The sequence below is a fragment of the Pelecanus crispus genome, chromosome 6 (assembly GCF_030463565.1).
Source record: "Pelecanus crispus isolate bPelCri1 chromosome 6, bPelCri1.pri, whole genome shotgun sequence".
NCBI classification, from domain to species: domain Eukaryota; kingdom Metazoa; phylum Chordata; class Aves; order Pelecaniformes; family Pelecanidae; genus Pelecanus; species Pelecanus crispus.
Window position 1 is genome coordinate 67975348 of NC_134648.1, and position 21255 is coordinate 67996602.

The 21255-nt window shown below is 45.2% G+C and overlaps 1 protein-coding gene across 2 annotated transcripts in view; it reads left to right on the plus strand.

Moving 5' to 3' along the window:
- The first annotated feature begins 2341 nt into the window (after positions 1–2341).
- The window catches only part of MTHFD1 (methylenetetrahydrofolate dehydrogenase, cyclohydrolase and formyltetrahydrofolate synthetase 1), a 44212-nt gene continuing 25298 nt past the window's right edge, over positions 2342–21255 (plus strand). For both annotated transcript variants that reach the window (XM_075712189.1, XM_075712190.1), the window contains exons 1-8: positions 2342–2382; positions 11621–11705; positions 14080–14139; positions 15344–15397; positions 15765–15901; positions 16029–16129; positions 16460–16596; positions 17975–18086. In XM_075712189.1, coding sequence (XP_075568304.1) covers positions 2342–2382; positions 11621–11705; positions 14080–14139; positions 15344–15397; positions 15765–15901; positions 16029–16129; positions 16460–16596; positions 17975–18086 — 727 coding nt within the window. The remainder of the gene's footprint in view (positions 2383–11620; positions 11706–14079; positions 14140–15343; positions 15398–15764; positions 15902–16028; positions 16130–16459; positions 16597–17974; positions 18087–21255) is intronic.

Consider the following 21255-nt stretch of genomic DNA (forward strand, 5'->3'; position numbering starts at 1 on the left):
AAGAAGGTGGCTTTCTTCTTTTCCTTTTCCTGCCTGATATTTTTACACTATCATCCCGTGTGTCAAATCTTTTTTGACAAATGCTGCTTCTGAGAGTTTATCCTGTCCTTAACTGAAGGAATCCGTCTTTTGCATTTTTTTAAAATGGTTTGGTTTTCCCCCCCAAAAGTTCACTCCGGCCTCAGATAAAGGCAGCAGAAGAAACAAACAAGGCACAGAATTTTAAGCAGACTAGAAAAATCCATTCTTTCAGTTAATTGAATAATGTCAGTTTTGATTGCATAATACTGCAACTGCCTGTTGGAACGTTCCAGGAAATACAAGGAATACATAATGAAAGAAGAGAAAAAGGAAGTTCTTTCTAGCTTTTTTTATTTAGCATATAAAAGCCCTAAAATGCAAAGTTTTCCCCCTTTTCCAAGTCACTTTTAAAGAGAAATTTCTGACCCTTGTTCCTACAATTACACCACATTGTTAACTTAAGGTGCTTTAACCACTCAAGGTAAGAAGCTCTCCTCTGAATACAAAAGAAAGCAGAAAAGACATCACTTGTTAGGCTATGAAAGGAAACACAAAGGAAAGAGTTGTTGTCAGAGAAGTGAACTATGTATGGTTTCCACTGCCCTCCCAGAACATCGGAGAAGCAACTCTAAGGCTTCTGAGCTTCTGAAACAGAAGAGCCGTATTTTTCCATCCTCATACTTTTGCGCCCTAGGCAGAAGCTGCGAGGCCTACACTTCTCCCTCTCAAAATCTGACAGTTCCCCAAATCCCTTTGTAAACTGACTACATTATGGAATAGCAGGACTGAATGCTTTCTCAGCAAACTCTCTGGAACAGGCACTTTCTTTTTCCAAACCTCTGCATTCTATGTAAAGCAAAAATCTACATGAAAGCACTTTACACAGGCCTTTAAGTCTCAAATTCTCAGCAGGAAGACTGCTGTTGTAGCATCCAACCCCTATTCTCCATAGCTTGTTAATCTGCAGCGGTGTTCTCCCGTTTCTTTGCTGTACTGGCACCACACGTGGCAGATGTGGCTAGGTCCCAAAACAGCAAGAGTACTGCTTTACTGCAGGCACAGAACACGCTACTACTCCCCAACAACAGCCTAACGCTGTGGGTCCACCCCATCATCGATCCCAATTTGCCAGTTCCCTGTCCCTGACCATCGTATCATCGGCGCATTGAATTGTGGACCTGTTTTCTAACCATGTGCTAGATATTGGCAGGAAAAACTGATGAGTTCCTTAACTTCTCTGGGTCATGGTGCTATCTTGCCCGAGCAAGTCTCCCTCGGCAACATTTAACTGCTTTGCCCATCTCCAACTCTGGCTGGACCCTAATCACTTACTTGCTGCATGTGTGAGAAAAGCACTGAAAGCTGATTCTCTCTGCAAGGTCCTAACATGTCTGCGCTGGCCTGCAGAGTAAGGAAAGGCCTTGGTTACACAGTGGTACGTTACGTACATAACAGTGCACGTGCAGGACTGCATGGATCCGAGCAGCTGCCCGACAGCAAACTGCACCTTCATCAGCCCCAAGTGCATTACTTCAGTACATCCCTTGCAGGCAACCATTAGGAACCCATTTCCTCGCTCCTGACAACTCCCATGAACTTCAGGCCACACTCCCGCCCTCCTCTTCGCTGCCCCTTCTCCACGCTGGCGAGCCAGCAGTTCGGTGACTTTACGTTGGACAAATGCTGAAATCCTGAAAAATAAAAACTACTCTTAGCATAACCTCTGAGGGCTACCACGGCACTACCCCAGGCCACGAAACACTGAGATTATTCTTATACTCATTTGCACTTCTGGTGAAGACAGGGCCAGGAATCCACCGTGCAGAGCCCAGCGCCAGCAGCAGCCGGGCACCGCCAGCCCCTCCGCACCGGCGGGCACCGTCCCACCGCCGCGCCCTCCTCAGCCCCGAGCTCCGGAGGCGGCTCTCGCCCTCCCCTCCCAGCGCCCGCCGCCGCCCAGGCCCCTTCTCGGCAGCGCAGGGCGCTAGGAAAGGCCGGGGCCCGGAGCGGCGCCTTTCGGCCGCCATTTCGCCGCGCAGCCCCACTCCCCTCAGCGGCGCGCGGCTGCTGGGCGCCTCAGGGCGGCGGGAAAGGCGGAGGGAGAGGACGCGGGGCCGCCGCCCCCCGCTGCCCCTCGCCGCCCCCCGCTGCCCCTCTCCTCCCTCCTCCGGGGCGGGGGCAGCGCTTGCGCGGTGGAGCCGGCGGACGCCGAAAGTTTGGGGCCACGTGGGGCGCGGAGTGGGGCAGCCGTGAGGGCGGCCGGTGCCGCAGACGCTCCGGGAGCCCCGCCGCGCTTGGCCGCTGCCTCCCCGCTCTCGCCATGGCCCCCGCCGAGGTCCTCAGCGGCAAGATAGTCTCCGCGTACGTACCCCGGGGCCGCCCGGCCTTCCCGCCGGGCAGGGCTTCCTCGGGCGGGGGAGGTCTGCGGGGAGCGGCGGGGATCGTTCCCCCGCGGGACAGCCGCGGTCGGGGAGGAAGCCGGTGCGGCTGGGGGGCGGCCCGGGGGACCCAGCCCTGCAGGCCGGGGGAATGGGGCCGGGGGGGCCTTTGCTCTGGCTCGGCCGCCGGGACGAAGCGGTTTGAAGACAGCCTGAAGCTTTTTTTACCGCCTTGCATTCAAAGCTCGCTTCTTCCTGGCCGGAAGCGGTGGGAGTTACTAAATGAAGGTAGTAGTAAAGATCGTCAGAAGAACCTAAGGTGCTGTCATGACTGCGTTGCCCCCCAGAAGCCCAGCGGTGCGTCTGCTTGGTTCCCTGGTGCGTCTGCTTGGTTCCCTGGTGCGTCTGCTTGGTTCCCTGGTGCGTCTGCTTGGTTCCCTGGTGCGTCTGCTTGGTTCTCAGTGGCAGCGTCCAGCATCAGCACTGAGAGCGGCTCGCGATCCCTCAGCATCTCTGCGCTAAGTGCCCAGGCAGGTGTGGCATGGGTAGCTGAGGTACGGCTTCTGTGCATTTATGCGGTGCTCTTGAGATGCTTTACGAGCAGGAGCTGGGAAGCTGTGCTTTAGGTATGGTCTCTGTGCTCATACCGTCGTTGGTCACTTTATTTTAAAGCAAGATAAATTAAGCCGTGTGTTGGATAACGTCAAGATGAATGTTCGCAGGTGTCCTGCCAAAGGTATGTGGAAGATTTGGCAAACCCTAAAGAAAAAGACTTTCTTGTGCTTTTCAGCTTTTATGTAGCTGGCAAGCTGAGTATAGGTGACCGTGCATTGTGTCTTTTAGTTTGCTTATTTTTCCTACAGCTGCTACACGTACATATCCAGTAAGAAAGCTAAACGAATTTCCCAAACCCAGGAAAATGCAGTGTTTAGCAAAACATCTGTTATATTCTGTGCAAACAGGGTTTGGTTAGGTAGGTTTGTTGGGTACGTCCTCTCTATAACCAGGGAATTTGGACAGAAAGTGTAAATTTGAAATGGTCTAAAGTAACCTCGGAAAAGTTGTCAGACCCAATCTTAGGTATTGCTATGTACAACACATCTACATCTAACTGACAGTGGAGTGTTTCTGAAAAGTAGGACTAATGTATCTTGAATCTGAATATCCATGATGAAAGGCTGCTTGCACATTTTTTACCCAGTAATTTCTGGGTCAGTACCACTTGGGTATTGCAGTCTCTCTGTCCTGTGTGCTTCATTACACCGTATGCTTTTGGCAGTCTTGAAGCCATCGCGCTCTGCAATGCGTATGTGTGGTGCTGGTGGTACTTAGTGATTTGCCTGTTGCAAGTTTCCTTTTCGTGGCATAGAAAGTGCCCCTGAAGTGTAGTAGGTCCTTTCAAGCTACATGTTATTGCAATTTTAGAGAGACTAGCAATCTGGAAAGGTGCTAGCTTGGGTACAGTGAGTGTGTTTTGGAGGTATTCTGAGCGTTCACCTTAAAACTTCTAGCTTCCTTGGCAGTGCATATTGCATTACTTACTTTCTTTGAATTCATAGATACAGTGGCAAAATTTTTTATTTCTGTTTGTTTTCTGTATTGTAGTAGCAGCTGTTTTCAGAGATGAGGACCTTCGTGATGTGCAAATACCTGGGAAAAAGGCATAAGTTTTTAATAGGCACATACAGAGGAAAGGATTGCTTAGCTTCTAGCACAACTCTAAGGTGTTTGGCTGAAGCCTGTCTTCCAAAGGCATCAAATCTTGACCTGAAGACAACACAAAATGGAAAAATAATTGCAGCTGTACAGCTGCCCTCCTTCAGTTCCTTTATTTCTGCTGTATTTATGTCCAGTGCAGCAAAACCATCGTGTGCTCCACAGGAATGGGCCTTACGTAGTTCTGCTTTTTCCTAGTGGAGTACTTGAGGGAGGCATGAGGAAATGGGCTATCCACCCTGTAGATACCTGTCTCTTTCTTCCAGACCCTCTAGAGAATGCTGGTCCAGAGGATTCTCACTGTGCAAAGTTCACCTCCAGGCCGGGAGTCTGGCAGCAGCAGAAGAAGCGATAGGCATGTGTTTTTTCTAGGAATTCTCAACTGAATTGCCTGTTGTAGAAAGGGAGTGTTTCTGATTTTACGTCAACTGCAAAATGTTTTCAGTTACTATCTTGTAGGGGGTGTTTTTTATTACTTCATCCTCTAATTGAGAGAAGTGTTTGTTTGTAAGTCAGTCAAATATTAACAAATGAGGTGAATCAATCGAGTAGTGTTCCAGCTATGTAATTCTGGGTTTCTGTGTGTGTTTTAAATCAAAACTCTATTTGTGAACTTTCTTCTCCTGTCACCAAGCACCCCTTCCCCAAAGAGATGTGAAAAAAATACCTAATTCAGTCATGCCAGTTATTAAACAAAAATCAGGTAGATAGTGACATTCTTATTTTTGCGAAACATGTGAAGAGAATAAATAGAGAGCACTAGAGAGAGCAAGCACTTCCTTGTCTCTATAAATAAGGAAAACTTGATGAGGAGATAAAGATAGTTCACACTATAAAGTCTTGGAAGGCTCAGAAGAGGTACAAAGGAAAATAGACCTTTTCAGTGGCTTTGAATACTATCTTTGAGGATAGTAAATGTGGTTATGTTGTGCATGGGACAGAGAACATACAGGGCAGCAGGCACTGTTGTGCGTGTAGGATTTTGGTGTTTAAGTTAATGCTTCTCTGCCTAAGGCTACTTTTTTCCATAGAAACCTGGACAGTCTGTGAAAGATACTAAATGTTGGATGGGTTATGCATCAATCTGTGCTGTCTAGTTACCTCTGAGTGGCTTTCCTCTACTTCTCTGAGTGGTTGTTTAGTAATTCAGCCTTAGGTTTTGCTGCAAGTTAAATTTGCCTCATTGGCAAATGAGTTGCAAAAGGAGTTACTGTGTAACAATACAGTAAACAAACAACTAATAAGAAACAGAGAAATAGTGCTTTAAGTATGCAGAATATGGAGGGTTGGAGGGAATCAAAATAGAGTATACTCAACCTTTTTTGTTTTATTACTAGTATTCTCTTAAAATAAAAATACTCTGTTTCTGTGTCTGAAATAGATACTTGGAGCAAAACGTTGTAGTGGCTCTTCTTTACAGCTTATGTTCACTGCAGTGAGCGGTGTGTTCAGTTGTTATCATCTGAAATAGCCCAGGTTTTGAAACCCCTGGCTTGGCCTGAATTGGTTGATAGCACCAGGAATGGACCAACATTCCTGGTCTGGATGAGTGGCTGATGAATTGTGGTGGCAGGGAAGACTTCACACCCCTCCCAGCCCCTAGGGATGGGCCAGGTAGTGCTTTGAGTTTGAGGTACTGTTAAAGTACTGGATAGAGTGATGATCAGGCTCAGCTTATAACTGGAGGTAACAGTGCAATAAAGACAACTCTTCAGCGTTTTCAGACTGGGCCTCAAAAGTTTTTTGGAGTTCCTATGGAAACTCCAGCTAAATCTAGTCTGAACTGAAAAAATTCCCCGATCTGTGAGATCTCATTTACCAGATCCTACCCAGAATGTTTCAGGCATGCAATGAAGGGTACCACACTGCGGATGTGCTAAGTTAAAGTGAACTGTGTGGTCCAGTACCGCTTAGTGCCACCGAGCAGCCCCAAATATGAGCAAGAACCCCTTCTGCTAGGTGCTGTACAGACACAGAATTTAAAAAAATGGGACCCTGCTCCAAAGAGGTTATAAGGTAGGAGAAAACATGGTCCAGTGGACAGCAGGGCCACAGTGCTGTCATCCATGCACATCAGCACCAGGTTACATAGAAAGGGGGAGTCCTTAGGGAAAGAATGTGTAGGGGACTGCCATGTCCCCTTCATGGAAGGAAGAAAACCTTAACATCAGTCTTTGAGAAGACGGACCATTGTAAATACAGCCTAGAGTATTGTCTGAAGGGCTTGCAGCCCCACAAATGTGGTTTGAGTCCTTATCCATTTCTGTTACGTTGTCTTCCGATTAGATCACCTGATAGTTGGCTGTTGGATGTGGTAGCCATTTTGGGATGCAAACCTGATTGGCGTGATTGACGTTGCAGCATGGGAAGCTGGTTGTGCCAGTTCATGGTATTGCAACTCATGTTTGGGGCAAACTCTTCTGTATAAGTTTTAAAGACTCAGCTTTATGTGAAAATTAAACTCTGTTGTTCTGTTGGCAGCCAGCCACATTTGAAAAGTTCTTCAAATGCTGTCTATCCTGTCCCCCACAGATGATTGCTTCTTCAGCTCAGCTGTTTCACGGCCCTCATTGAACTAGTGTTCTGGACATGACGAAAAAGCCTACAAAAAACCAAAAGCATCTTCATGTATTTATCTGGCCTGAAGAATGCTCGGACAAGTGTTTGAGCTGACACAACCAAGAGTGGTTAAAAACTGTAGGAGTGTGGAAGTGGTAGAAAGAAGCAGGCAGCTCCCCCATGAGATAATGACAGTGTGCCAGGATCATGCAGTGGTGGGGCAGGAGACTTGTGAACGGGTTCCAGCTCTGTTCTCTAAACAGTGTCTTCCCTCAACCGGAGCCGTCTGTTGAATTACCAGCAGCATTCAGATAGACTTTCCCAAGGCAGTTCCCATCCCTGTGCCACTCCATTGGGACAGCCAACCTGTGACTCCCCCCAGGAGAGGCTCCCTTCTGTCTCTCCTTTGGGGTGCCAGTAGGATGTTTTGTGGCACGCTTGCTTTCAGCCTCTTCACAGTATTTGAAGATAAAGCAGTTGTCCTGCTAGCTAGGACATGGCGCCATGGAGGTTTGCAGTGTGGAGAGACAAGCTTCCCCTTCTCCAGTTTTGTTTCTTCTTGTGGGGGCAACAGAAAGTGAGCAGTGGCAGTGCTGCAGGCTCTGAGGAGGAATGGCTACAGGGACAACAGCCCTGACCAAGACAGTGCAGGCCGTCATCCTTACACAGCCATTTCTGGAGGGCTGCAGCAAGAGCACGTCCGATGCACGTTTCTGAAACTTTTGGGAAATCTGCGATCCAGGCAGTGAAGTCAAACCCTCCTCTTTGGGGGCAGGCCTCTTCTAGAGCATCATTGTCTCTGAAGGAGGTATTTTGCCAGGTCATACGTTTGGCAGTATTCACATAGACCCAGGGTCCTATTACCCAGAGAAGGGACAGAAACACAGCCCGGGGTCACCTTCAGTATGGTGACGTGTATGCTCGCACCTCAGCCACCCGAGCCGTCGCGTGTACAGAATACCACAGGTGTAGCAGTGGGGTCTGCCTGAGGAGGCACTAGCACGGGAGCTGGGCATCTCCATTTACAGCAGAGCTGGAGGAGTGTGGTTTGGCCTTTGCTGTTCCGGGAAATTCACTTAATAAATTTAAATTCAGCTCACTGTTGCAGCCTAGAGAAAGAAAGGCTAGCAGGTTTTTTTAATCTTTGGAGCTGGCTTTTGCACTGTGTGCTTAGAGCTGTGTGCTGTCCTTAACCTGTGTGGACCCTGGACCCTTGTTTGCAGTGTGTTTGTTTGTGGAAGAGCGTATGGGCACAGGAGGGGTCTTAGCGTCAGAAGGAAGGCTTTTGGAGGAACAGCCATGTACAATTGCAAATTTATGTTTGAAGACTTAAAAGTGTTTTCATACAGCTAATAAAAAATGTTGTTGATCTATCAATATCAACTTTTATCTTTGTGAAGACCTGAAGTCCACAATGGCATTTTGCAAACTGTATTGCTAAATAGCTGCTGGCTTGCAAAGTTTATTTAGTACTGCACTTGTAAGCTGCAGAGTTAAAACAAGGACTTAACGGGGTTTTTTTTCCTTAATTTTTTCTCAAACCTTTGCACTTGTGGCTTTTCTGGTAACTGGAGAGCAGTGGTAGTTAACACTAGATGGCTGTCTAACAAGTGATTTCTTGATTTAAGGCTCCTAAAGCACATCAGCTCTGGCAGCACCACTTCTTGTGTTTGTGCATGTTACCTTTCTTCTGTAGCTGAAGGGGAAGTGAGCTAGTGCCTAATTACAGAAAATGGCAGCAATATAATATGGGAACAGTCATGGCTGCTGGGGGTGAAAGCACGCAACAGCCTTGCTTCACAAAGGACAGAGGGAAACTAGACCCTTGGGTAGGCCTGGTTCTCCTCCACTGAGAAGACTGGATCAAAAGTAAAACCCAGACCTGAGACCCTTTCCAGTTGACTGTCCCTTATGAGGGCTTTATGGTGTCATAAATTATGATATATTTCACGTTTGCATTTCTTTTTGTTTGGAGGCCACAAAACAGTGCTGTGCCGTCCTTACTGGAACACGGGAGGCTGTTCTCAGAAATTGCTCCCTCAAAGAGCTGGCACACAGCACCCGCTCGGAGGCCACGCGCAGTGGGTTTCTGATGCTCCATGCGATGACTGCGTTGTTCTTACGGGCTGCTCGTGAGCTTAGGCCCTGTTGTGTCTGCAGCTGTAGATTTGGTGCCTTCCCTAGGGTCTTACAGCTGGAGTGTAAGGAGAGGCAGTTGGTGCTTTGCCACCCAGCAGATAAACTTTTTGTCACTCCAGCATGAAGAATTGCTAGGACAAGGCGTGCTATGACACTGTTTTCTGAACTCATCAGACAGTCTTACTGCCAAGCCTTTTACAGAGGTGATAGCTAAAGGAAGCCTAGGAACTACTATTTCTTAAGTAAGGTTGAAAACAACCTCTTTTACCAAAGCTTGTTAAGAGACTTTGAACAGCTTGGCCAGATGCAAACACTTATAAATACTCTGAGCCCACTCCTCAGGTGCAGCAGAGCTCTGATGGCATGATTCAGGATGCAGCAGCAGAGATGCATGATTTGTGACAGAGCAGGAGGCTGTGTGATTCCCCCAAGATGGGGCTTAGAACAGTCTCAGGGCTGCTTCTGGCAGGGCCAGCTGCAACCATGCCCTGGGATCAGTGCTGCTGGGTTGCTGCAGAGGCATGTGCTGCTCCCATTTCTCTTTCTTCTTGCCTCTGGCATTTCTGATTTGGAGCTCATAGTTGCAGGGTACAGTTGGTTTTGCTGGCTATCTGTCATCCTGGAATTTTCCTATATGGCAGGAATCACAGCCTCCCAGCTGGTATCAGCTACTTACTCTGTCCCTGTACCCTTGCTGTTCGCATTTTTAATGAACCGGCACCAACAGCACCTCCTCCAGTCTGGGAAGTCTGGTTCCACTTGGGAAGCAGCAGACCTTGTGATACTGATTTGAGGGTAGATGATCACAAGGAGACCATCTGTGTTTTAAACGGTAGGGTGTTTGGAGCAGGGTAGATTTGCTGAGTATGATGGTAGCACCTTCTCATCTCTTTGAGAATAGTGGGTGGGACATGGGCTGGAGATCACGTGGAGGAAGACAGACCTGTCAATCCTCTGGAGTCCTGTGAGGTTTGCTTACCTGGCTTTTGGCTCTGAGTGAGTATCTCCTATGTTTGCAGTGAAGTGCTACAGCCTCCTTCCAGCACTGTGAGCCCATGAGACGGGCACGACTGGTCAGTTCTTCTCTCTGAATCCCGACTGCCTCTGGTGAGGAGACAGAGCAGTGGTGCTGGGGCTGCACCCAGCCTTTTGGCAGAATTTCAAATTCCAAAGAGCAGTTGGGCCTCACACCCAGGACCTCTTCCCCACCACCTTCCCTGGTGAAGGGTCATGCACATAGGGCCAGACAGTGAATGAGAAATTAGAGAGGAGTGCAAGGCTGGGGACGGTGGTGACAGTGGCTTTTGAGCTGTCTGCAGCTAATTTATCAGCGATAGGTACTCGTTACCTCTAAAACATTGCATAGTAAGCTGGGTATGAGTTGACATCCGAGCTGGATTAACTAATCAGTGAATCCTCTCATGCTTCCATTTCAAAGTTTTGTTTTCATAATTGTATCCTTAAACTTGTCTTCACTGAAGAGTTGACCTGAGCTGTGTACCAGGGTTGAGCTAGTTTTCTTCGCTGCTTCACCTCTGTCTACCTCCCATTCTCCTTCCTGCTCCCATGGAAAAATCTTTGCTTGTTTGGAAGCCTTCGGGCTGGGGGCATTTTCTCACATGAGTGTTGGCAAGCACAGAAACAGACTGGAGGCAGGAAGGTGGGTGTAGGACTGCAGCCTACTCGGCCTAGGTTAGGCCAAGCGGGCAGGAAATAGAAACACATAGTATTGACGAACTGTAGAAGAGGTGTATCTTTGGGTACCTGTCATGGTTTAACCCGACAGGCAGCTAAACACCACACAGCCGCTCGCTCACTCCCCTCCCAGTGGGATGGGGGAGAGAATCAGGGGAAAAAACCAAAAAGTAAGATTCGTGGGTTGAGAAAAGACAGTTTAATAGGACAGAAAAGGAAGGGAAATAATAATCATAATGATAAAAGAATATACAAAATAAGTGATGCACAATGCAATTGGTCACCACCAACCGACTGATGCCCAGCCAGTTCCCAAGCAGCAGCCCCCCGGCCAGCTTTCCCCCAGTTTCTATACTGAGCATGATGTCATATGGTATGGAATATCCCTGTGGCCAGTTTGGGTCAGCTGTCCTGGCTGTGCCCCCTCCCAGCTTCTTGTGCATCTCCAGCCTTCTCAGTCAGTAGACCACGAGAAGCTGAAAAGTCCTTGACTAATGTAAGCATTACTTAGCAACAACTAAAACATCAGTGTGTTATCAGCGTTATTCTCATACTAAATCCAAACCACAACTTTATACCAGCTACTAGGAAGAATATTAACTCTATCCCAGCCAAAACGAGGACAGTACCTCCTATTTGTTTCCAGAGTTTTACCACTGTAGATTCATCATCCTTTACCAGGACAGCAGGTGTGACAGTGTTGACTGGTGCCTGTGGAAGACAGGTAGATTTGGTATGGCATATGTGGAAATAGGATTTGCTTTTGAGTAGGGAGTTTGAAATCCCAAGAACTTCCACACCAGATTTTCTACTTTTTTCTACCCTTGTATCCTATGAGATTGTGAAGAGGAGGGTGAAGCAGCACAATGTGGACTTTAAAAAAAATTAAAAAATATTTTAAATAAGTTTGAATGAAACTTGCAAAATGTCTTAGTGATTTATGGACATTAATCTTATTTGGAGATTGCTGGGACTTGTGTGCTCAAGGCATAAGTAAGTGTTTGTCAGTCTGTCCATCTGTCATCTTTTCAACTCCTGACTTATCACTGTATGAGAATTCAGGCTCTTGGTTAACTTCTACCTTTTTTTTTTTCTTCCCCCCCCCTCTTCAGACAAGTGAGAGAGAGACTAAAGCAGCAAGTTGTTGAGATGAAAGAGAAATTTCCAGGCTTCAGACCAGGACTCGCAATTTTGCAGGTATTGTTTTCTTTAATGACAGCTACAGAAAATCGGTGTTGCTTTGCAATGGTAAGTGCACAGCTGATGAGCTTCATCAAAGTTGCCTTGCAATGGTAACATTCTATAAGGAATAGAAGAGCAGAGTTCCCTGTGGGATGGTAACACAGTTCTGTGATGTCTTTTCCCAAGGACTGGGGCCCAGAAACGTTTTGGGGTTTTGGGGTTGGTTTTTTTTTTTTTTCCTTTCATCACACCCTTGCAGTTCTCTTGCATTATGTGTGTGAAATAGTGGAAGTAGACTTCTTGCCTATTAAGAGGAAGCAGTGCTTGTAGACTCTATTACAAGTCTCTGCATTTGTGTGAGCCCCAAAGCCTGTCAGCTTTCAGAGATGTGTTTGTACCAGAAATATCTGAAATGGGGTGTTTACTAAGGGATTTGCTCTGCTGTTATATCAGAACATGGAGAGAGCAGAGGGGTGGCGGGGGGGGAACCAACCAAAACCACCTTTGGCCAAGAAGACTTTGAGTGCAGGGGATGGAACAAAATCCCATTGCTGAACTTGATGTGTCAGAAGTGTAAGTGCTAGAGTCCGCACAGAAAAACTTGCAGAGGAAAAAAGCACTCATCAGTACAGGGTTTTGGCCTGTGTTTGGCAGAATTAAGCTGATTTTTTTTTTCCTTGCAGCTATAAAAAATGGAAACTCTTTGTCTTTGGATTAGAAGGTGACTAGCAGTAGCAAGTTCATCTAATAGGAAGGAACTATAAGGCCACAAAGGATTGATGGACTGAAAGTGGCTGCTCAGAGAAGTGGCTTCTGTCCTTATTCAGTATTTTGGGCTCCTGAAGAGCTCTTGGTGCCTGTGTCTGGATTCCAGTGCTAAGACCACTATATTACACAAAGACCATGCTCCTCTTCGATGCCAGGAACAAATTTGTTCGTGGTTTGTTTTCCTTCTGGTTTTCTTTTCCATTAGCTTTAAGAAGATCATCTCTACAGAATACTTGTCTTCAGGTGTTTAGAAGGAAGGAGAAAGGTCTTTTATTTAAAAGTTAGTAAGGAATGCTTTGATGGAAGTTGAACTGCTGACCTTGGAAACTGTCTTCAAAGATTGCTGTCTTGTACTGTTACTAGATTTTTTTTCTTGATTGGTCTGTGTTCTCTTCAATCCTGGGTTGTCTCAGAGTCCTTTACAACCTGTTTGCTCTTTGGTTCTCTGACACTTTTGTAAGCTACCAAACAGTCTGGGCTTGGAGTTCATCTCCTCGTACTGATATTCTCAGCTGTCTATTTTTCAGTTAAGCTGAAGTTAAGTTAGCTGTTTTCTGATACGTGTAGCACCCCACACAATATGTGCTCTTTTCTTGGGAGGTATCTGGTGTCCTCTGAGCTCAAAGAATAAGTCAGTTAATCTTGTATTTTTTGTCCTGTAGTCAGGAATGTCCTCTTTTGCACAATATGTGTGGTCTGTTTGCTGACATCTGATGCCTGCTCTCTTCCTTCATTTCTGCCCTGTATGAGGCATACCTTTTCCTAAATCCAGCAGACTTTAAAGGGGAGACAGCCCCTTGGTCTTACCCTAGGGAAGAAGAACCGGTGTATGCTGGGTGATCAGGTAATGCAGTCACCCCTGCAGCTCGTAATCAGTGTGAGAACCAGGGATAGCTACCAAGTACCAGGGAATGGATTTTCAATGGTTTATTTATCAGCTTTTCCTTATTTGCCCCTCATTTTCTTATGGTTACAAGGAGTATTACTTTTAACAAAACATACTGGATGTTGCAAGCAGTCTTCTGAAATGCAGTTGTGCTGTAATCACCCAATACCGTCAAAAACTACAGGCATTTGTTCCACTTGCTGCTTTCTCTTTGTGCATCACTTTGTTCTTTTTTTTTTGTTGGTTTTTCTTTGGCAGGAAAATTCTCAAGGTATAAAACATCAGTGGAAGAAATCTCTCCATCAGGGCACACATATGTGCATAAAATTAAGATTCCTGGGTATCAAAGAGGCCCAGCTTTTCTGAAAGCCTTAATCAGATAATTGGATGTTATCAGTACCTGCTGATCATGTTAATTAGCTAGAGATTTAACTTTCTCAGATGAGATGGCAGGCGGTATTTTCTGCTGTGGAGAACACTGGTTTTCAACAGGTGTAAATAGTGTTTATGCAGGAGATCAGACAACTTGTCTTTAGCTGCCTCTTACTTGAAAGAACGCTTTCCTGTTAGCTCCAGCTACTTATAGCCTCTATCAGTGTGTTTTACAGTTATTCAAGAATACCTGTCTCCTTGGTGTAGCTCAAAGGAAGCCAAGCAAGCTAAGGGTTAAGCCCATCTCAGCCTGTGACTGGGACTCTATTCTGCAATGTGACTCAACTGTCTTTTCATCCTTAGGTTGGAAATCGGGATGATTCGAACCTCTATATTAATATGAAGCTGAAGGCTGCTGCTGAGGTAATGCCCAAACTCTTAGTATTTCCTTTTACCCTCCTACAGTAGGTTAAATCTGAATATGAAACAAAAGATGCAAATCGAATAGTTTTATTGAAGCTTTGCCTGTATTGGAGAAACCAGTGTTGGCCTGAACTCTTTGGTGTAAGGAAGCAGTGCAGGTGTGTAACGTGACACTTAGCCGAGTGGGGTAACAGCGGTGTGGGTTGGTGCCGCTTTTTGTGTGATCACCTCCTATATTACATGTGCCTGAAGTGCTGATGCTCTGTCTCTCCTGACCTGTGGCCATGTGCTTATCTTCCCTGAATGTCTTGTACCTGCAGTTGCCTTGCATCTCTCACCAAGTGGCACACTGCATGCTACAGCAGGGCTGGGAACGTAGATGAGTTTTGGGCCCCTCAGTACAAGAAAGACATTGAGGTGCTGGAGCATGTCCAAAGAAGGGCAACAAAGCTGGTGAAGGGTCTGGAGCACAGGCCTTATGAGGAGCGGCTGAGGGAACTGGGATTGTTTAGTCTGGAGAAGAGGAGGCTGAGGGGAGACCTTATCGCTCTCTACAACTACCTGAAAGGAGGTTGTAGCGAGGTGGGTGTTGGTCTCTTCTCCTAAGTAACAAGCGATAGTATGAGAGGAAATGGCCTCAAGTTGTGCCAGGGGAGTTTTAGATTGGATATTAGGAAAAATTCTTCACAGAAAGGGTTGTCAAGCATTGGAACAGGCTGCCCAGGGAACTGGTTGAGTCACCATCCCTGGAGGTATTTAGAAGATGTGTAGATGTGGTGCTTAGGGCTGTGGTTTAGTGGTGGACTTGGAAGTGTTAGGTTAACGGTTGGACTTGATGATCTTAAAGGTCTTTTCCAACCTAAACGATTCTGATTCTATGAGTCCCTGTTTCCCTAGGTGATAGCTGGCATCTTCACCGGCCTTTCAAGGCAGCATGCTGTCAAGCCAAGATGATGTTGTTCATGTCAAAAGGTGAATAGGACAGTTGAAGTATGGACCCATCTAAGTAGGCAAAGCACTAATCTTTTTTCTTCTCTTTCTTTGATGGTATGTCCAACTAATAGGACTGTAGCCACACAACAGGAGATGGACCTGGGAAATGGGACAGAGCGTAGCTGCGACTGGGCTGGACTGAGACAATAACTAGATCAATCTCTTATGTCAGTTCAGAAATCTGATAACTTGTTGGTATTCTCATTTGCAGATTGGGATCAGTGCAAATCACATAAAACTGCCGAACACAGCAACAGAAACTGATGTAAGTAATATAGCCAATAATGAAAAAATACATAATTTTGGTCTTGAGCCCAAGAGGTGAACTTATATTTGTCCTCATTTTATAAACAAAGACTGCCCATAGATATTAAGTCATGAAAAAAGAACTGGAACCTGCTGAGATTTTTTTTTTTATTTTTAAAAGAAAACTAAAACACTACAATGTAAAATTTAGAGACTTGAACAGGTATTTTTCTAAAAATAAAAAATGTGAGTCAGTTATACTCTTGGGTGGAGAAACTAAACATATTGTGCATGTCTTTTAATCCAGATAGGATTGTGCTTTTTCTTTTGCATCAGTCATATTTCAGTTTATCGGCCATTAGGTTTTTGGTCTTTACTTCTTGTAGGTCCTCAAGTGCATTGCCTCTTTGAATGGAGACCCTGCTGTTCATGGCTTTATAGTGCAGCTGCCGCTTGACTCTGATAAACCCATCAATACAGAAAAAATAACCAATGCTGTTGCACCTGAGAAGGATGTAGATGGGTAAACTGACTTCACCCCTGGAAAGCATGACAGCTACTCCAGAAAGAAACTTTTTTTTTTTTTTAAATTTTGAATAGTGATTATGAGGCTAGGAATCTAACTTGGCCTTTATTCTTTCAAAATACAGTTTAAGTAGCATCAATGCTGGGAAACTCTCTAGAGGGGACCTTGGAGACTGCTTTATTCCCTGCACGCCAAAAGGATGCATGGAACTTATCAGGCAGACAGGTAAGGAGGTTTCCATCCATTATTCATGAGTGCAGTAGTGTTCAATAAGAGAATAAGAAATTATGCACCTCACAAGGCTATGCTTCGCATTGAAACTTGTGTTGAGATGCTGCATTTCATCTCTGCCTTTTCAGATAGGAAAAGAGCTAGTTTTAAAGTCCTCTTTCCCAACTCCAATTCCCTATCGCACGCAACCCTGAAGAAAAATAGTATCCTGAAGTACCAGAGCCAGACTTAAACTGACCAAAAGGCTCCAGAGCTGTTTGAGTTAGTTTGTACTAGAATGCACAATGACCTATTTTTACTTTTTCCTAACTTTCTGTGGTGCAGGCATCCAGGTTGCAGGGAAAAGAGCTGTAGTGGTTGGTCGTAGTAAGATCGTTGGTGCTCCCATGCATGACCTGCTGCTCTGGAATCACGCGACGGTAACCACTTGCCATTCAAAGACCTCAACGCTGGCTGAGGAGGTAATGACAGGATGGATGCATGAGGCTGTAGTTATCTGCTGCACATTGCTACTCTCTGCATTGCTACTCTTAAGTCATTGTGTCTGGGTTGTCTTTCATCTGAAACAGTTTCCCAGTCCTGTTCATTGGATGGTTGTGTAAATAATTCTGCTGGAATAGGTTCCTGATTATTTTTGGCCCTTAATTAGAGGCTTTTAATTAGAACAATAATATTATTATTTTTGTTTTCTTTGGGCAAGTGTAATCATCCCTTCCTATTTTCCAAGTAGTGGCCTGCAAGACAGCATATGTTTTTGTTTTTCCCCAAAAGGACCACCTGGCCTTTTGCTTTAATGGCTGGGAAATGCTAGACCAAATATTTTCTCCAGGGTTTTTTTTTTCCAGTCTATTTTCTATGACTGGGAGTTGTACCATTTTCCTCTTTAGCAGTGAGAGTGACAGCAATAATGTGTTGCTGTGCTGCCACCTACTTGGATTTCGTAGAGCAATCAACACTGCCAGGCTCTGTAGGCAAGTATTAAAGCTGAAAAGAGGGTAGGTGTATTTGAATATAACTCACAAGGAAGATCAGAAACACTGCAGTGCTTCATGCTGTTAAGTTGCTGTTCAGTAAGACTGTCATTAGTTTCATTAACTGTTGAAGCACTAATTCTTAATGAAATGTTAAAAATAGTTAATCTCCCTTGAAGATGAAAAGAAAGAATTCCAAGGGATAGCAGCTTCCTAAGCAAAATGAATGAAGCAGTGCAAGAACTGACAACGAGCTTTAGTCAGTCTCTAGCACCAGCCTTGCGACCAGATCTGTGAAATTTACTGAGTAATGTCTGAACAAATATTAGTGCTGAATTACAATCAGCTTTCCCTGGAGTTGCATGTTACGCAGTCCTGGACTTAAAAACCACAAAGCAGTACTGCCACAAGTGAAGTGTTGCTTAGAGTTCTGTGCAGGGGTTGTTCTTGGCTGCCGTCTGATGAGTGCTGGGTATATTTCTAGCATTGAAAAGAGCAGCTGAATATGCAGGGATATTTGAAGGGAGGAAGATAAGAATATGCAGAAGGCTTTAATTTTATCTAAAAGTAGTCTGTGTGATCCACTTGGGAAGCAGGGAGGAGTTCAAAGGAGGTTGTGAAGTGTTGACTAGCAATAGTTCAGGGTAGGAGTGTGAAAATAGGCCATAATTTCTGGATGCAGGAATTCGTGCTTGCCAAGGAACTGCTCTCTACCTTTAATTGCTGACGATGCCCTTCCATCCCTTTGATGGCAATGGGTGAGCACACAGTTTCACTGCAGTTGAAACTGATCTAAGTTGCTGCTGAAGAAGCTCTGTGTTTTTCCACTGCTGGTGTGATAGTGTTATTTATTTGTCTTTTTTTATAGGTTGGTAAAGCTGATATCCTGGTAGTTGCAGCTGGTAAAGCTGAAATGGTAAAAGGTGAATGGATCAAACCTGGTGCAATTGTAATAGACTGTGGAATTAACCATGTGCCAGGTGCGTGGGTAATGTATAAAGAGTGGGGATGTGTTTATTTGTATATAAATGCAGTTGCTAAGTAAGTACATGGATACTGTTTCCTTGGTGTTTCTAGTCAATGCGGACTTCTTTCTCTTTTAAGTCTGTCTTAGGTAATGACGGCAACCTCTGAAATGCCAGAATTAAAAAAAAAAAAAAAAAAAAAAAAGGTTGGTCTGAATTGTTGTTGTTGTCCTAAAGCAGATCAGTGGCAGTTTTCTTTCTATCCTCAACGAGGATGATCAGCAGAGGAAAGAGGATGCCTAGGAAATATTACAGCAGAGTATCCATGTAATTTGCCACAACTACATAGCGAAGTCTTGCCGCTGTTGTCACTTGTGAGCGTGCAGCTTTGCTGTCATTACTTCGCAGTTAGATCTGATTAAGCTGTTCTGTTTGAAATACATAAATGGCAAGCAGTCTCTTAAAGTAGCTGTGGATTTGTTGAATCACAACATTACCTTCTTAGGCTTGAATGGCTGTTGTCTTGAAACAAAGTAGCTTCTGGAAGAGTATTGGTGACAGTGGCTCTGGCATAGAATAAAGTGCTTGAACATAATGGATTTTAGGGTAGGGTTTCACTTAGCTACTCCTTTCTTGTAAAGGAGGAACAGACAGTCTGGCAATTTCTGTTTTCATCTCATTTTAAATCCAAATTACAGATATTGAATGATATGGAAAATTAGTCACCATCCAGCTATCTCTGTGCTACACCCACAAGGCTTTTAAAAGGTAGTTTTCATAATTAATCAGTCATTTTGTTGCCATTATTTAATGGAATGTAAAGAAATTTCTGTTCAGCAGTCTTGTTCCTCAAAGATGACACTGAGTTGCATTTAAAAACATTAGTCCTCTGTCTAATTAAAATGAAAAAGTCATCTGCTGTTGCTGTTTGTTGCTCGACATATTTGTGCCAAGCTACCCAAACTTAGCCAATTTGCCAAAGCCCACAAGGTCATTGCCGCTTTGCATGAAGCAGAATGGCTTGGAGTCTCCCCCACTAACATCTTGCAAATAAAACTACCATTGTGTTTCTGACATGTGATGGTATGACCTTTTTTTCAGGCTTGATGTGAACTGCATCTCTGAGGACACATCCCCGTTTCTTTGCAATTAGTCTGCCTAGGGCTGTGCACTGAGATCTGAGCTTCTTGTACACTCAGCCTAGTCGGTGTTACATGGCAATACGCTTTATGGCGTTCTGAGACTCGGTAATCAGGGCTTGATAGAGTACCATGGAAATTGTCAGATTGCAAAATGATGGATGCCACAGACTCTTTTTTTCTGTGATTTTTCTGAAGCTGCTGAGTTTTCCTTCCTCTTTCTTCCCTTCTGATAGGTTGTGAAAAAGTTTTCAGATGAATCTTTTGGGAAATTGGTGCCAGAATTGTGGGAATTGCTATGCTACAGAAAGAATGGCAGCTAGTTTGCCAGCTTCTCCAGCTACATCACTGTACAGACAGAATATTGCTGCTAGCCATGATGGTGCTCTGAACGTGGTGGTGGGGAAATAGCACAGTTGCTATACATCTTACCATAGCTGTAAGTGCACCCGCCTGGGTGCCTCCTGGGTGTAGATGTTAGTTGCAGCTGGAGGGCATGGCAGTCTCTGGATATGTCTATGCTTTGCAAGAGTCTTTGCAAGTTTCCAATGTGATTTGACATATCAGGACATTAACTTCATGCAGGCTTGCCAAGTTTGAGTTAAAAAAAGTTATAGCCGTGTAGCGCCATGCAAATGCAGCTGTTGTGCTTTTGAATGGAGGGTGGCCTGTATACTTCCAAGGCTGCCAGTTTGGAGGCTAGAATAGGCAGTTAGGCACATCTGGCTTTGTGTTCATGTGTACTACAGCTGAACAGAATTTCTTTCAGGCATCTAGGTAGAGAGAGAGGAAGAGAGGATCTCCTGAACCTCTGTTAGAGCAGACAAGTGTGTCTTACTCCCTTTCCAAACTGGATTGTATTTGCCTTTCTCTCCTCACTGCTGCGGTTGGAGGGCTAGTCCAGCAAATACTCTGAATGCCTTATTCCAGGCCTCTGCTACAGTAAGGAAGAACAGTGCAGGCAGAGGATATTCCCAGAGATGGCATAGTCTCTGGAGTGTCTCTCTGAGTCCTGATGGAGGAAGCAGCCCTGTTCAGAGTCCTCTGCTATGGGATTTTCCAGCCCTAGCCAACAGGGAACCTTGAACAGTGGGATATGAGAACAGCAAAGGGGGATCAGCCTCTGTGGATTTCAGTGGCATGCTCTTCAAACACCAGAGGAGCTAGAAAGATACAGAAAGTCTTGACTTGATGCTCTGTTTATATCTTCATGTACTGGGAATCAAGCTGGCATCACAGGCCTATAGGATCAGATTGTGTTGGATCCCTTGTGAAACACTTTTCCCAGTGGTGTCCAGAAAAAGAAGCAGACTGCAAGCACGTGGTCTCATGTTTTATAGATGAGGTCATGCATGGTCTTGTGTGCTTGCAGTCATATATCCACCAGAAATTTGTTACCGTTCGGTGTACACTGGCACAAGTTTGCTTGGAAGCCATGTGGGTAATCCCAACCCTTGTCTGTGAATTAGCTCCGGTCCAGAAGCTGCACTCAGGCTGTCTCTGGAGACATGCAGCTCATGCAGCTGTCTCTGGAGATAGATGGAGATCATCCTACCTGTTCATTCCATATGTGTAGGTATGTCCTTCACTTCTTTGATCTCAAAGTCCTTGGATGCTCTCTGTCATGTGTTCCAGCTGGCTAGAGAACCTACTGGACCAAAGAAGACACAGGCACCGGGAATGGTTATAGTGTCACTGATACTCTCGGTATCTAGTTCATTTTCTTTTTTAAAAGTAATGAGACAAATATTGAGAAGGTGAAATTATGGGAAGAGGCGGAAAGTGTTGTATGTGAGCTTTCCTTCAAAAGAATATTTTAAAGGTAACTGAATGGCTCCTAGGTTGTGCTCAGCAGTGCTTGGTGTGAGGTGCGGATGCAGAGGCAGGGACTGGGGGTTTGTTTAGCTCGTGCTCATCACTCTGTGCGTGTAACAGGTTAGGCTGTTTGTGTTTGGAGTGCCTAATTCAGCCCTTGTTTTCTTTATTCTCGGGCCTGCAGTCTTCCTGGCCAGGGTGGCTGGTAAGCCTGGTTGGCATCCTTGGAA